The 14,917-nt window shown below is 36.1% G+C and overlaps 1 protein-coding gene across 2 annotated transcripts in view; it reads left to right on the forward strand.

The window, feature by feature from the left end:
* The window catches only part of MXI1 (MAX interactor 1, dimerization protein), a 66,386-nt gene that overhangs the window by 29,287 nt on the left and 22,182 nt on the right, over positions 1 to 14,917 (forward strand). For both annotated transcript variants that reach the window (XM_036438982.2, XM_036438983.2), the window contains exon 3: positions 2,479 to 2,508. In XM_036438982.2, coding sequence (XP_036294875.1) covers positions 2,479 to 2,508 — 30 coding nt within the window. The remainder of the gene's footprint in view (positions 1 to 2,478; positions 2,509 to 14,917) is intronic.

A 14,917-nucleotide genomic window follows, 5' to 3' on the forward strand; every position in this document is an offset into this window, starting at 1 on the left:
CAGACCCTTTCTCTAAAGTTTTCTGTTTTTCTTGCCCTTTGAATGTGTGTGTGTGTGTGTGTGTATACTAGGACACTTCATATATATGTAGTGTACTTCATATGTGAAGTATAAGCTTTAGGATACAGTTAAGAGATACTCGTTTAGCTTTATAGAATATGTTCTTTTCATTGTGTGGAGGGCAATATCCATTAAGCACTTTAGGATTAGAAAGTAAGTGAAAGAAATACGTTAGTAAATTGGGAGTTGGCGCATTGATTCAACAAATATAGAGGTATTTTCTTTTACAAGAAGCGAATATTAATTCTGAGAATGGGGGCTTTTATTTTCCTCCCACAGTGGCACTACTCTTACAGTTTTGTGCGGTTTCAGTTCTGTGCTTCATCTTATTGTCTGCCACCAGACTGCCCCCTAAAGAATTAAAAGTTTGTGTATTAGAGCTGGGTAGCAGTCAATGAAAAGTCACAGATCTGGTTGAGATAATAACTCCCAGTTAAATAGGGAATGTATTAACATGTCTGTCTTATGGGGATGTTATTTGTGAAAAAGATTGCCTGTAATTCAGTGGTAAAATGATAGAAATGTCATTCTCTCTGTCCTTGGAAGCCAAGCATTCCGAGTAAGGATGTCTGGAAGAAAGACAGTTCATTGGTGTTTGCTCTCAGAGGGGCATTTTAGTTGGAGAAGAAGAGTGGGTTAACCAGATGGATTATTCAGTTCATCTCAACCTTATAGAGAATTTATCATAATTGGATATTTCAGTGGCACCTTATTGGAAGGGCTTGGTTGGACCCACAGGCTCAGAAGAGCAAAGAGGTTGTTTCTGAGTGTGGCAGTATGTGATAAGTCAATTACTCATTTGTTGCTAGCATTATTTAGGTCAGTATTTTCTCTGTGTACATATAGTTAGGCATCTTCCTCTCTGTCATACCTAAATCTTGTACTGTCCTCACAGCTGACTAAATAACGAAAATACCAATCTCTTCTTTCAGTTTCTTTTTTCATCATTATGGTGGTTTGTTTATTTTCAAATTAATTCTGGGTTTTACTGGGAACCTGACAATTTGTCCCATGTAGTATACATAATACTTAATAATACATGTTAAAAACTAGAGGCCCGATGCACAAAGATTTCTGCAAGAATTGGCCTTCCTTCCCCTGGCTGCCAGCACTGCCTTTGCTCTGGTCGAAGGTGCCTTTCCATCTTCCCACGCTGCCCAGAGGCCTGGAGCAGCTGGGTGATGTGGAACACAAGCATTCTACCCCGCCCCCCGACCACTCGGTGCCTTGTATGCAAATTAACCCATCATCTTTGTTGGGTTATTTTGCATACTCACTCCTGATTGGCTGGCAGGCGTTGCGAAAGCATGGTCAATTAGCATGTTACTCTTTTATTAGTGTAGATAATAAGAATATTTGCAGTAGTTAACATTTCAGTTTTACAAATGAGGAAACTGTTAATCAGATAGGTTAGAATCTGTCTGAACAGCCTAAGACAGCTTTGAAGGCTTAAGATACTCAGTATTTGTTGGCCACACAGTATTTGAAGCCAGGCAGTCCGGCCGTAGAATCTGTGCCCTTCAGTATTCCTTGTCACCAGGTGGTTAAGAACTTGAGGTTTGGAGTAAGAAAGACCTGGGCTTAAGTCATGGCTACCACTGACACTCTTGGGACAAGAGCATCTCTCTTGACCTTAGTAATCTTGTTTATAAAACAAGGGCTATTTGGGGGATAAAATGAGATAGTGTATGTTAACTGCTTAGCACATTCTTTAGCAGATACTATGCTTCTTCAGTATTAATACAATAGATGGTATTATAACAAATACTGATAAGCAAAATGAAAAAAGTCACGAATAGAAAGCAACCATTGTTAGCATTTTTAGGTATATCCTCGCAGTCTCTTAAAAATGGGTTCCCTTATGTTATTATTATATCTTCTGCTTATGTTATTTTTCTCTCTTATAACATTTCCTTGTTTATATTTTACACAAAAGGCAGGAAGGCATGAATTTGTCTGTGTCACTTAGCAGTAAGGCAAGGCTGTTTCAGCTTCTCTGCTGCCAAAACCTTTTCTGCCTATGTTTAGGAGTAAATGGAGATGGAAGAAGACATAGAAATACATACACCCCCCCCCCTCATTTTAAACAAAAATATGTGAATTAAAATTTCTGATATAATGTCTGCAAATCAACAAATTGTGGGGTAGCAGAAATAGGAAAAGAACATGTGCTAGTATTAATTTTATTAAAATAACAATGAAACTCCAGTTTTAGAATATTTAGTTATTAACTGAAAATACTATATCTGAGTGAACAGTCTATTTCTTCTTGATGAGTGAGATTATGGAAGTCTGATCATATATTGCATTATTAAATAAATCCACTGAATGCGATACAGCAGTAACTAAACTAATCCCTCCTTTCTAAAACCTTAGCAACAAAACATGGCTAATGCTCTTTTTTTCTTTTCCTCTTAGGTCTACACACAATGAGCTGGAAAAGAATCGGTGAGTCAGTAATGAGGTGCAGTTTTCATTTATGTATAAAAACCAAACTCAACATCTTACCTGTGAAAATTATGTAATAATGCATATGTAATTATATATATATGTATATATAATATATATATTTAATATTTTCATTGATTTTTAGAGAGAGAGGAAGGGAGAGAGAAGCATTGATGTGAGAACAGAACATCTATCAGCTGCCTCCTGCACATCCCCTACCTGGGATTGAGGCTGCCACCCACGCATGTGCCCTGACCAGGAATCAAACTTGCACCTTTTTGGTGCCCAGGATGACACCTAATCAACTAAGCCACACCAGCCAGGGCTGTAGTTATATATATAGTTTTAAAATGTACAGAGTATCATGATTCTGCTATATATGTATTTTCTCCTAAATAAATAAGTAAATAAATAAATGCCTGAAATAGTAAGCTTATACTATCCAAACTGGAAATACATTTTTAAGTTCGTTTCAATTTTGAGTTTATGGTATAGCCTTTGTTTCTGTCTCTGAAAACAGGTCTATTGTGATAGGTTCATGGCTTGAATATGGTCTTGCTAAAGTATTAGGTTTCAGTAGTGTAACTAATACATATTATGAAAATTTGTACACCATTGAATTTCTCTTTCTTTGTAGTTTTCATTTTTTCATGCATTCAGCAAATCTTTATTAAGCATGAACTATATATGTCTGTCAGGCAGACATAATGCTTCACATAGAAAATATAAGAATGCATAAGATAGTTTCTCTCCTTGAGGAACTTACAACCTCCTGGGGAGACAAACAGGTAATTAAAACCCTATGTAGTATGGTGAGTATGGTTATAGAGAAGTAGGGGGTGCTGAAATATTACTTTGGAGGGTCCCCTGATTCTTTTTTGAGGGAGTCTTGGAAAGCTAGTGGATAGTGAGTGAGCATTGTATATTGAAGGAACCAAAGTTTTCAATATGAGTATGAAAGATTGTTGCATAAGACAAGCTAGGCCAGAGGTTGACTGCTATGCTGAAGAGTTTGAGCTTTTTCTGAGAGCAATAGGGGGCAGCTGGAATGATTTGAAGATGGGTTGTCATACAATCCACTTTGTGTTTTGGAAAGATCACTTTGGCTGCAGTGTGAAGAATTGGTTGATTAGCAGAAGGGATCTCAGAGACAAGAACACTCTTTTGGAGGCGGTTGGAAACCTCCTTGGTAAGAGATGATGGGGGCCATTGGAGAAAGAAGTAGACAGAATAAAGAGATAGTTTAGAGTATATGCAATAGAAATTGGTGATTAGTTTGCTATAGAAGGTTAATTTTTAGGTGATATTAGTATTTACTGAGAGAATGAATATAGGAAGAGGACAAGTATGGGAGAGAAAGGGAAGATTTTACAAATATTCTCTTTTTGATAGATATTAGGTTAATAACCAATAAACTGGGATTATCAGAACCAGTCACTTTGTTGTTATTGTTCATCCTCACCAAGGATATTTTTCCATTGATTAAAAAAAATTTTTATACATATTTTATTGATTTATTATTTTTTTTTACAGAGAGGAAAGGAGAGGGATAGAGAGTTAGAAACGTCGATGAGAGAGAATCATCGACCAGCTGCCTCCTGCACACCCCCCACTGGGGATGTGCCCACAACCAATGTACATGCCCTTGACCAGAATCGAACCCGGGACTCGTCAGTCCACAGGCTGACGCTCTATCCACTGAGCCAAACTGGTTTTGGCAATTAAAATATTAAAAATAAATAAATAAATAAATAAAATAAAATTATATATATATATATATATATATATATATATATATATATATATATATTTCAGAGAGGAAGGGAGAGAAAGAAAGAGATAGAAACATCAATAATGAGAGAGAATCATTGATCGGTTGCCTCCTACACGCCCCCTTCAGGTGGTCGAGCCCACAACCCAGGCATGTGACTTGATCGGGAATGGAACTCTGATCTCCTGGTTCATAGATTGATCCGCAACCACTGTGCCATGCCATCTGGGCTCCATTGATTCTTAGAGCAAGTGGAAGGGAGGGGTGGAGACACAGAAACAGCGATGTGAAAGAGACACATTGACTGATTGCCTCTTGCATAAGCCTCAAGGAGGGCCAGGGATAGAACCTGCAAGGGAGGTATGTGCCCTTGACTGGAATAGAGTCCCATCCTTCAGTCCGAGGGCTGATGCTCTATCCACTGAGCCAAACCAGCTAGTGCTGTACCAGGCATTTTTAACAAAAAAGATTTCCGTGACCCCCCTTTTTTTGTTCCACCCCCCCCCCCTTTTTTTTTTTTTTAATAGAAAAGGCCTTACAGATTGACTAGCCTGCCTCATTGCGGATGAATTTAAATGTCAGATTCTCCTGAACAGGCTTAACATAGTCCTCCAGGCAGACTTTGGCTTTTACCACTTTGTTTGTGTTATACCCTGTTCATCTCCTACTGTAAAACTTAATCAGGTACTATCTGTTCATGTCTCTTTCTGCCACATGACTATGATTGCCGCAAAGACAGGGATTCTGTTTTGTTCATTTTTTTTTTTTTTAATCTTCAGCTCCTAGCATTTGATGCATGTATAGTAGCTGATGGCTTCTCTATTGAGTGAAGGATAGAAGTGGAGCAAAGTTCAGTGGTTTAGGAAAGATGTTTGCTGGTTTGTAGCAAAGCAGTTTGGCAGGAGACTTTTCATTTTAAAGAATCTCCTTTCTGCCTTATATTATGGCTAAGACAGAGCAAAAAGACCAATAAGTAACAGCTCTGAGGATTCGACAAAAAACACACACACACACACACAAAACCAACACCTTACATTGGACTTTAAATTAGAGCTCAGAGTATACTTTGGGTCACATGCTTTAAATACTGATAAACGTGGCTTTTATAATAATTTCTCCCACCTGAATGTGGTCCTTGGGTGAGATCCTCATTGAAAACCTGGCAAAAACCTTTTTTTTTTTTTTTTTTTTTAATGTTGAATCTTCAGTAAACTGTTCAGAGTGGAGTTCTTTAAATCTTTGAGTAAACTTTGTTTCATGCATTCTGCATACCAGTTCTGATTTATTGATAATTTTATCACCCATAGTATTACTTTGCTATCCCCTATAAATTATTGAATTTAGTGTCTTTCTGTGGCACTGGTGTAACCTGTGTGGCTTTTATTGCCTGGACTGTACATAATCCCCAGTGTCTCCAGTGAAGGCTTTTTGTCCCCATTTTATGTACTAAGGTCTGTCTTTCTGGTTGTTTCCTACCCTACCTCATGTGAGGCCTGGCTCCCTCATCCTCTTCTGTCCTCTCCCGATAGTCCTACATAGCCTTTGTTTCTCAAATTATTTCTTCCCCTCTCTCTTCTTCCCTTCTTTCCTTTATCTGTTCATCCCTCTCTCTCTTCCTTGAGGCTTAATTGAAAGGTAATGCAGAATTAACCTTTCCAAGATGAATTTGTTTTTAAACGGGGTATCTATCAACATAAATAAATCTTATTTAGTGGAATATGTCAGAGAGTGAGTGCCAAAGGAAGATTCCGGTTTAATAACCTCTACTTCACTTCTGAAAAGTTACTAGCTTGTGATCCAGCAAAAAAACAGAAATGTTGGTAAATACAGGATGATTTAAGGGAGAGGGTGTTTTAGCCAAATTTGCAAGAAGCCAGATATAAAAAATAATATTTAAAAATTTTAAGCTTGTATTGTTACTATAGTTTTAAGCCTTTATCTAGTTCTACTTAATGTTTCCTTTTTTCCCCAAGACACCATTTTTTATTTGACATTTTAAATTTAAAAAAAAAGTTAATCTAACGTTGGCATCCTTTAAAATAAATAGAATTTTAGCTTTACCATTCATTTGCTTTTGAGTGTGAGCTCATATGAAAAGGGCAATTTGATTTTTGTCTTCATTCTGAAAATATATTTCTGAAGTAATGCATAGTTTTGAAATGTTGCTGCTTTACATACATATTGATATCAGAAGTTTTTTCTTTGTTTTCTACCTTGGTTCTACAATCTTGCATGTAAAGCTGCTTTGAGTTAGTGTTTCCTACTGGGGCAGTGCAGTAAGCAGTAGAGTAGATGGCTCTAAACTGTTGGTGAACTTAAAGCCCCAGGATGATTGAAGCCCTGGATCTGTCCTTGAGGAGACAAAAGCTGACCAGTGTTGAGGTTCATATTCCCAGGTCTCAGAAAGAAGCTTGATGGTGGAGATTTGGGTCTGGCTGGCCCAGAGAACTTTGTTCTGGTCCAAAATCACCCCAAAATGCCTACAGCCTATTAGGGAGCTTTAGATAGTCCCAGGACTGATAAAGAAATTCAGATCCTTTTTTGGATAGATCCTGGGGGGCTTATTTCTGCCTATAACCCTGACAGCTACACTGGTCTAGATGGTTCAGAGCATTTGTTACTTGCATACCGTATTTTCCGGCATATAAGACGACCCCCTAATTTTTACAGTTAAAACATAGGTTTAGGCCTATATTCGCTGTATAAGACTACCCCCCACTTCAAAGAAAAGACTTACTTTGCCGTCAAGATCTGCAGGTAATTTTTGTGCAATTTTGGTCTTTTGCCCCCGATTTTCAGTTGACTTTTTTTTGTTTCAAAAGTCGCCTTATACACCGGAAAATATGGACTCACCCTGTCTCCCTAGACCCATAATAGGTCTTAACAGACAAGGAGGTGGAGGTAAAAGGTCAGCACGGTACCTCTAAGCTGTTTTGCATTCCCTAAGAATCTGTATAAATCATCTCATGGTAAAATGAATGAATCTTTGAGATTTAATAATCAAGAATTTACATTAGCTTACCTTATGTGTTGGGTCCTTTGCCAGATTAGAAACAGTTACAGATTTTAGATTACTTCATTGTTTTTTTATTTTATTAAATTAAAATTACTGATGATGTTTTTGAAAGAACAACAACTTTACCAGAACTTTAATGGTCAGGAGCCTCAGTGCTGTGGCAAGAGAGGCCATCCAACTTTAATATCTGAATATCTGTCATTACATTGAAACAAAAAGCTCACCTTTATTGCAATGTTGGCAAAGCTAGAAGGCCTAAAGGAGGATAATGGACTAATAATGCCTTCCTAGGCAGAGCAGAAGTTCCTGCGCATTTTTTATTAAACAAAACAAAACAAAACAGAACAAAACAAAGCAAAACAAAAAGCATGTCCAATGAATGGTGGCAATAGTTATCCTCCATTTAGAGCCTTTGTCATACTTCTGAGGCAAAGATGAAAATAAGCATTTATGGAGTACTTGCTGTGTTCCCCCACTATGCAATACTAAAAACTAGCCCATTTTGACGAGCATTACTCCATTTTGAAACAAGACAATGGAAACACAAAACAGACCGAGTCATGATCCTATCTGATCATAAATATGATAGCTGTGTTTAATAGCAGTCATTTTCTTCAGTAATGATTAATAAAACCTGTGCTTGGCATCACGGTAGGTCAAATGAAGTATAAGATACTGACCCTATCCTATTCTTAAGGTTAAGGTAATTATAGTTGGGTAATTACAGATTTCATCTTTCAACACCAGGATCTAGTTAAATTAGCAGTGAATTCTAGAAAGTTGTACAACAATTGGTTTTCATGCTGAACGTTGAAACCCAGTTGTGGTCTGTGTAGTCATTTTAGTGAGTCATTTTAGAAAAGGAATAGAATAGAAAATTTCAAAGTGCATTGCTTGAAGTAAAGTGACATGATGTAAAATACTATGGTCATAGTAAAAAAAAAAAAAAAAAAAAAAGCCACTGCTCTGGATAGTCAAGGAGTATGTGAGCTGGGCCATGAAGAAGAAATAGAATTTGGATCTAAGGAAAGGGGGCAGTCCCTGAAAGCAGGAAGGTGGCATCATAAGCTGTGTTCAGACCGTGAGTAGACCATATGGAGGTGAAGAATAGTCAGTCAGAGTAATCATGGAAAATGAGGCTGGAAAGGTGGTTTAGAATCAAATTGTGGAATGTTATTGAATGTCAAGGAATTTGAATTTTTATATTGTTGACAGTAGTGGGTTTTTGAGGCTTTAGAAGCAAAAAGATAGGCAGATTAAAGCCTTAAAAAAAAAAAAAAAAGATTAGTCTAGCTATAGAAGCAGGGAGATGGTAGTGGAAGGATATAAGAACCAGCAGTCAGGTGCTAGAAATGGGAACAGAAAAGAAGAGAGAGGACTAGGAAACCATATAAAGAAAGAATATTGTGTTCCATCAACTCCTCATATTTCATTCTTTACATAGCAGCAACAGTGATCCTCTGAAAGGATGTATCATATCTTGTCATTTCTGTTTAGTTTCCCACTGGCTTCCCATTGCAATTAGGTAAAATCTATGGCCTACAAAGTTGTGCCATTCTCTCTCTCATCTGCTTCCCACCCCCCCAAAAAACAAACAAACAAAAAAACAAAAACGAAACAAAAAACAAACACATACCATGTTCATTTTCATCATGGGCTTTTGCACTTGCTCTTCCTTTTGCTTAGAAAGTCCTTGTTCTAACTCTTCATCATTATTTAGTTCTCAGTTGTCAGGTCATCTCCTTAGAGAATAGTAATTGCTCCCCCCTCTCCCCCTATTCACTCTCTATCACATGATCTTTTCTGTTGCCTTAACATTTATCTCTGAATTATTTCATTTATTTGACTTCTTTCACTAAACCATAAATTTCCGAAAGGCAGGGACTTTATTTAGGCTTAGCATATAGCAGTCATTCAGTAAATATTATTGAGTGACAAAATGATTCTGTGTACTATTGAGTATATCTATAACCAATAATATGTGAATTATAATAATGTTAGTGAAAAAATGACAAATAATATACTCTTGAAAGTGTAACAGGCATTATAATAAAATAATTTCAAAGGAGGTAAATGGAATATTTAATTCTTCAGACGTAAATTATATGGTCAGGATGGAGTGGCTCAGTTGGTTGAGGGTTGTCCTGGGCACCAAAATTGTTGCCGGTTTGATTTCCAGTCAGGGCACATACTTGGGTGGGGTTGCAGGTTTGATCCCCAGTCTGGGAGCTAATAAAAGGAAGGAAACTGATCAATGTTTCTCTCTCACATTCATGTTTCTCTCCCTCTCTCCCTCCCTCCCTCCCTCCCTCCCTCCCTCCCTCCCTCCTTCTCTTTCTCTCTCTCTCTCTCAGTATATGAAAAAGCTTGATGAGTGCCAACATCTTAAAGGATTTTTCCTATTCAGGACTTTATCCTGCTAATAAGAGAAGAGTCAGTAACCTTTTTTTAAACAGGCTAATTGATTCTTTCAGTTCATTAGGATAGTATATAGCACACTAAAATAAAGATGGGAGGTTTTGTAAAGGAGAACGCTTTACTTGATGGAGTTTATGCTCCACCTGTGAGATCTTTATTCTTTTTTTCATTCCATGAGTTGAAATGGGAAGAACTTTATGAGGTAAAGATGCATATATACTTGAAGACTAGATGTCACAAATAATTTCAACATTTTTGTGTTAGAATTTTTAATATATACTTATATTGATCTTAATGGGTTAGACACGATAATGAATACAGTACTTTTTAAAATATTATTCACATGTCCCATTTGACATGTGAAATTTTGACAAAGTGTTTTAGTTTACCTTATCTTAGAACAGCATATAAGAATAAATCTTTGTGACCATGGGTTAGGGAGTGGTTTCTTAGTACATCATCTGACTATTTAGGATTCCTTGGCAGGAGCAACATAACTGATTTTAGCTGCATATTTTGGGTGCTTGGATGACATTTGTTTAAAAAGAACATACACTTTTATATACAATGTGCACATTCAAGAAAAAAGTGTACATTTGTTTTGTTAGGAGTGAAAAATAAATTGCATCCCTAACCAGTTTGGCTCAGTGGATAGAGCATCGGCCTGTGGACTGAAAGGTCCCAGGTTCGATTCCAGTCAAGGGCATGTACCTTGGTTGCTGATCGATGTTTCTCTCTTATCGATATTTCTAACTCTCTATCCTTCTCCCTTTCTCTCTGTAAAAAAATCAGTAAAATATATTTTTTTAAGAAGAAAAAAATTTTAAGGGTAGTTTGGCAGAACTTGCATTAAAAACAAGTTGTAGAGTTAAGGAAACTAAACCTTTATTGTAGGTTTGATATAACTGGAGCTGAATCAAAAGTCCATAGTTTTGAATTGAGTTTGATAATTATGGAAAGTTTAATCAAAAGCTCTTATTAGCCTTGGTTTATTACTGAGATATAAATCTCAGTATTAAAATACTTTATAATAACTTCCTTAGCCTGATAAATAACATTTATGAAAAACCCACAGCTAATGTCACACTTAATAGTAAAAGACTGAACGCTTTTCTCTAAGCTAAGAAATAAGACAAGGTGTCATGATTTCTCCTCAGCATTGTACTGGAGGGTCTAGCCATGACAATTAGGCAAGAGGAAGAAATTAATGGCATCTAGATTTAAAGGCAAGAAGGAAAACTCTGTTTGCATATATCATAGTCTTACGTATAGAAAATCCTAGGAAATCCACAAAAAACTATTAGAGCTTATACGCGAACTTAGCAAAGTTGCAGTATTCATAAATGACACACAAAAACCAGCTGTGTTTCTATACACCAGCAATGAACAATCTGAAGATAAGAGAACAGTTCCATTTACAGCAGCATCCAAAAGAATAAAATACATAGGAATAAATTGAACCAGAGGTGAAATACTTGTACATTAAAAATGACTAGCCTCTGGCCTCATAACTCATCTGGTTAGAGTACTGTCCTAACTCACCAAGAATTGGGCTCCGTTCACGAGGGGCCACAGGCCATTGGCAGGCTGGTCCCACCCTTATTGGGGTGGGGGACAATCGGGGGTGGGGCCTTCCAGAGGGAGAGGCCACAGGAAGTTGTCTGGTTGGCCCCGCCCCCTGGTCAAACTCCTAGTTGAGGGAATAACTTGCATATTAATGCCTTTAACTCTATAAGATGAAATAGAGTCCAAAGCTAATCCCTCATAATTAGTAATTTTCAACAGTGTTAATGTATTTTCAGCAAATTGTACTGTCACAACTAGATATCTACATGTAAAATAGTGATGTTGGATTCCTACCTCACACCATATGCAAAAATTAACTCAAAAAAGAATCACAGATCTGAATTAAAGAGCTAAAACTGTAAAATTCTTAGAAAAAAACATGAGAGTAGATCTTTATGACTTTGGACAAGGCTATCATTTCTTACATATGACACTAAGCACAAACAACAACAACAACAAAATAGGTACATTGGACTTTATCAAAATTGAAAAAATTTTAATATATATATATATATATATATATATATATTTGATTTTTTACAGAGAGGAAGGGAGAGAGATAGACAGCTAGAAACGTCGATGAGAGAGACACATCGACCAGCTGCCTCTTGCACACCCCCTACCGGGGATGTGCCCGCAACCAATGTACATGCCCTTGACCAGAATCGAACCTGGGACCTTTCAGTCTGCAGACCGACGCTCTACCACTGAGCCAAACCTGTTTCGGCAACATTTGCATTTTAAAGAACACTATTAGGAAAATAAAAACAAATTGTTGAAGAAAATATTTGCAGAATATATATCTGAAAAGAGACTTGTATTCAGAATATATAAAAAACTCTTAAACTAAATGATAAAAACAGGCAAAGAGCCCTGGCTCAAGTGTTCCTCCTCTCACTCTCTCTGAAATCAATTTAAAAAAAAAACAGGCAAATCATTTGAATAGATATTTCTCCAAAGAAAATATACAAAAGGCCAGTAAGCCCATGAAGAGATGCTCACCATCAGTAGTCATTAGGAAAATGCAGGATATCACTTCATACTTACTAAAATGCCTAACTAGTGTTGCTCAGCAACTTTGTGCCCATCCATTCATCATACCAGCTACCATTGATTGGGAGAGGGTCCTAATAGTCCACTAACCTTGCATTTCGGCCCTTAAAAGGTGCTGATGTCATTATCATCTGATGGCACTGCACAAATGATTCAACATTTTACAAGTAAGACATGTAATTAACCACAGATAAGTTTGCAATATATTATATGGTGCCACTACCTAATGTAATTTACTTGGAAATGAGGAAAGATTGAGCCTCTGTAGCATATAAAAAGGGTACATACTTAAAGGTTTTTAAAAAGCCATTAATTAACAGTAAAATCTAACAAAATTAAGACCATATATTGAACGAATGTGGTAATTGTATCAGTTCCACTTAAGGTATAATAAAATATAACTTGACTGTATTTATTAGATCTTGAACAACTAAATTTAACAAGTATAGTTCTGTAGGGAAGGAGAAACAGCATTGTCTAGAAACCAGGAAATAGCTACTGATCTGGTCTTCTGATTTGGCATATAAAAATGATGGCTGCTTTTCTTTTATAGTCTAACGATGGGAAACTGACACCCTTATTTTTAACTTATGTAAAAATATTAAGGAAGAGAAATTTATTCTCTGTACTTTTTAAAATATATAGTATGAGTCCAGTTATAGTACTCAGTTTTCAAGAGTAACTATAAAACACTAAAAAAGTAGCTAAGCATTGGGAAGTATAGGACACTTATTTAATAGAATTTGACTATTATGAAGCTATGGAACCAGATAAATTTAGAAATTACATTATTAAACAGTATGCAGGGTAATATCATTTGTCAGAGAGACATGTAATTGGTGTATGTATTTTTGTATGCAAGTAAATGAATATTTTAGTTGTATTTTTATATAGGTACGAATGCTGAAAACTGGAGACAAACTAAAAATAGCTGTTAGAGTACAGAGATAGGCACCTGTTAGAGTAAGAATTGAATGTTATATGAGATAGAGATGAAGTAATGGGTGGGTTTTGGAGATAAAATTTATGGTTAATAGAAGAAGCATAGCAGGATAAAATTACACATCTAAAATGCAGCCTGTGCAATGAAGTCATTGCAGTAGTGTCTAGATAGATTCACAGTCTATATATTGACCTTTGTCAGAAATAGCTCATTAAGGCTCAGCTTTGTACTTCCAGCAAGGTGACAGAGGCTGACTCAGACAAGGATTGCCTTCTAGAAACGCAGTGTTCTCAGAACTTCAGTTATCCAATTCCTAAAGTTTAAATCAATTCTACAACTGACACATGAAAATAGATGAGATCATTAGTCTTAAAAATAACCCAGAAATATTATAACTTGAAACTTCTAGAAATAAACACATAATTAAAACAGACTTTAAATAATGCACATGGTGGACCTGATAGGGAAGATGTATGTAGTAGCTTTTTTATACAAGTGATTACAGAGTCTATATCTCAGTGTAGCTATAACTTGTTTAGGAAAATAACTTCTTGTCCTGGCCAGTTTGGCTCAATTGTTAAGAGTGTTGACTCTCGGACTGAAGGGTCCTGGGTTTGATTCTAGTCAAGGGCATATACCTCAAATGCAAGGAGTGTGCAGGAGGCAACCAATCGATGTGTCTCTCTCACATCAATGTTTCTGTCTGTCTCTCCCCCTGCCTTTACTCTATAAAAATAAGTGGAAAAATATCCTTAGGTGAGTATTAACAACAGCAACAACAAAACACACACACACCAAAACAAACAAACAAACAAACAAAAAAACAACAACACTTTTTCCTCAAACTATGAATTGGTAATTTAAAAAAGGAATAATTTAATTATATTTTCCTGATATATTTCAGATAATGCAGTATAAAAAATTTATCTTATATGCAACTTTGAGGACAGTGTTTGATCCATAAAACTGACTATACCTTTATACAGGAGCAGAATTCTACTAGATTTTAAGGCAGTATGCTAGTTTACTAAATTCCTTTGCTGCATATACCGTAGTAATTATTGCAATATAAATGTTCTTGATAAACATTATTTTAATAATACAGGCAATGCAAATACTTTTTCTTAAACTAGCATTTCAGATTAAGAAACTTCTATTTTGGTGCAAATTTTGGCAATTCAGGCATGCCTAGAGATATAGTATCAGTAAGAAATCTTTTTTTTTTAAATGAGTGACTTCTTTAGTATCTTACATTTATTTATCTTTTAAAAATGAAGAGATTCTGATCCTTTTACTATATTTTAGATTTTGCAGAGAAGAGGGTAGTTATTTTGTACTTTCTTATATTTTTCTATGTATGCTATTAAATAATGCCAATTGGAAGTCCCATGGGTGTTACTAGTGAATAACCACAAGTCTCCAGGGTAGGATTCATTAATGAGAATCGAATTTCCTAATATGGTAATTTGCTAACCAGTTCTTGAAGGCAATATTTGCTTGGAAGATAATTAATTCAGCTCCAGGACAAACACATAACATATTGCTTATATTCATATCTTCTAAGTCAAGGAAAGTTTACACTTAACTCATAAGTAAATGATTATTGTTATTTTGGGGAAAGCAAATGGGAAAAAAAGTAGAT

The sequence above is a fragment of the Pipistrellus kuhlii genome, unplaced genomic scaffold, assembly GCF_014108245.1.
Source record: "Pipistrellus kuhlii isolate mPipKuh1 unplaced genomic scaffold, mPipKuh1.p scaffold_m20_p_15, whole genome shotgun sequence".
Classification (NCBI taxonomy): Eukaryota; Metazoa; Chordata; class Mammalia; order Chiroptera; family Vespertilionidae; genus Pipistrellus; species Pipistrellus kuhlii.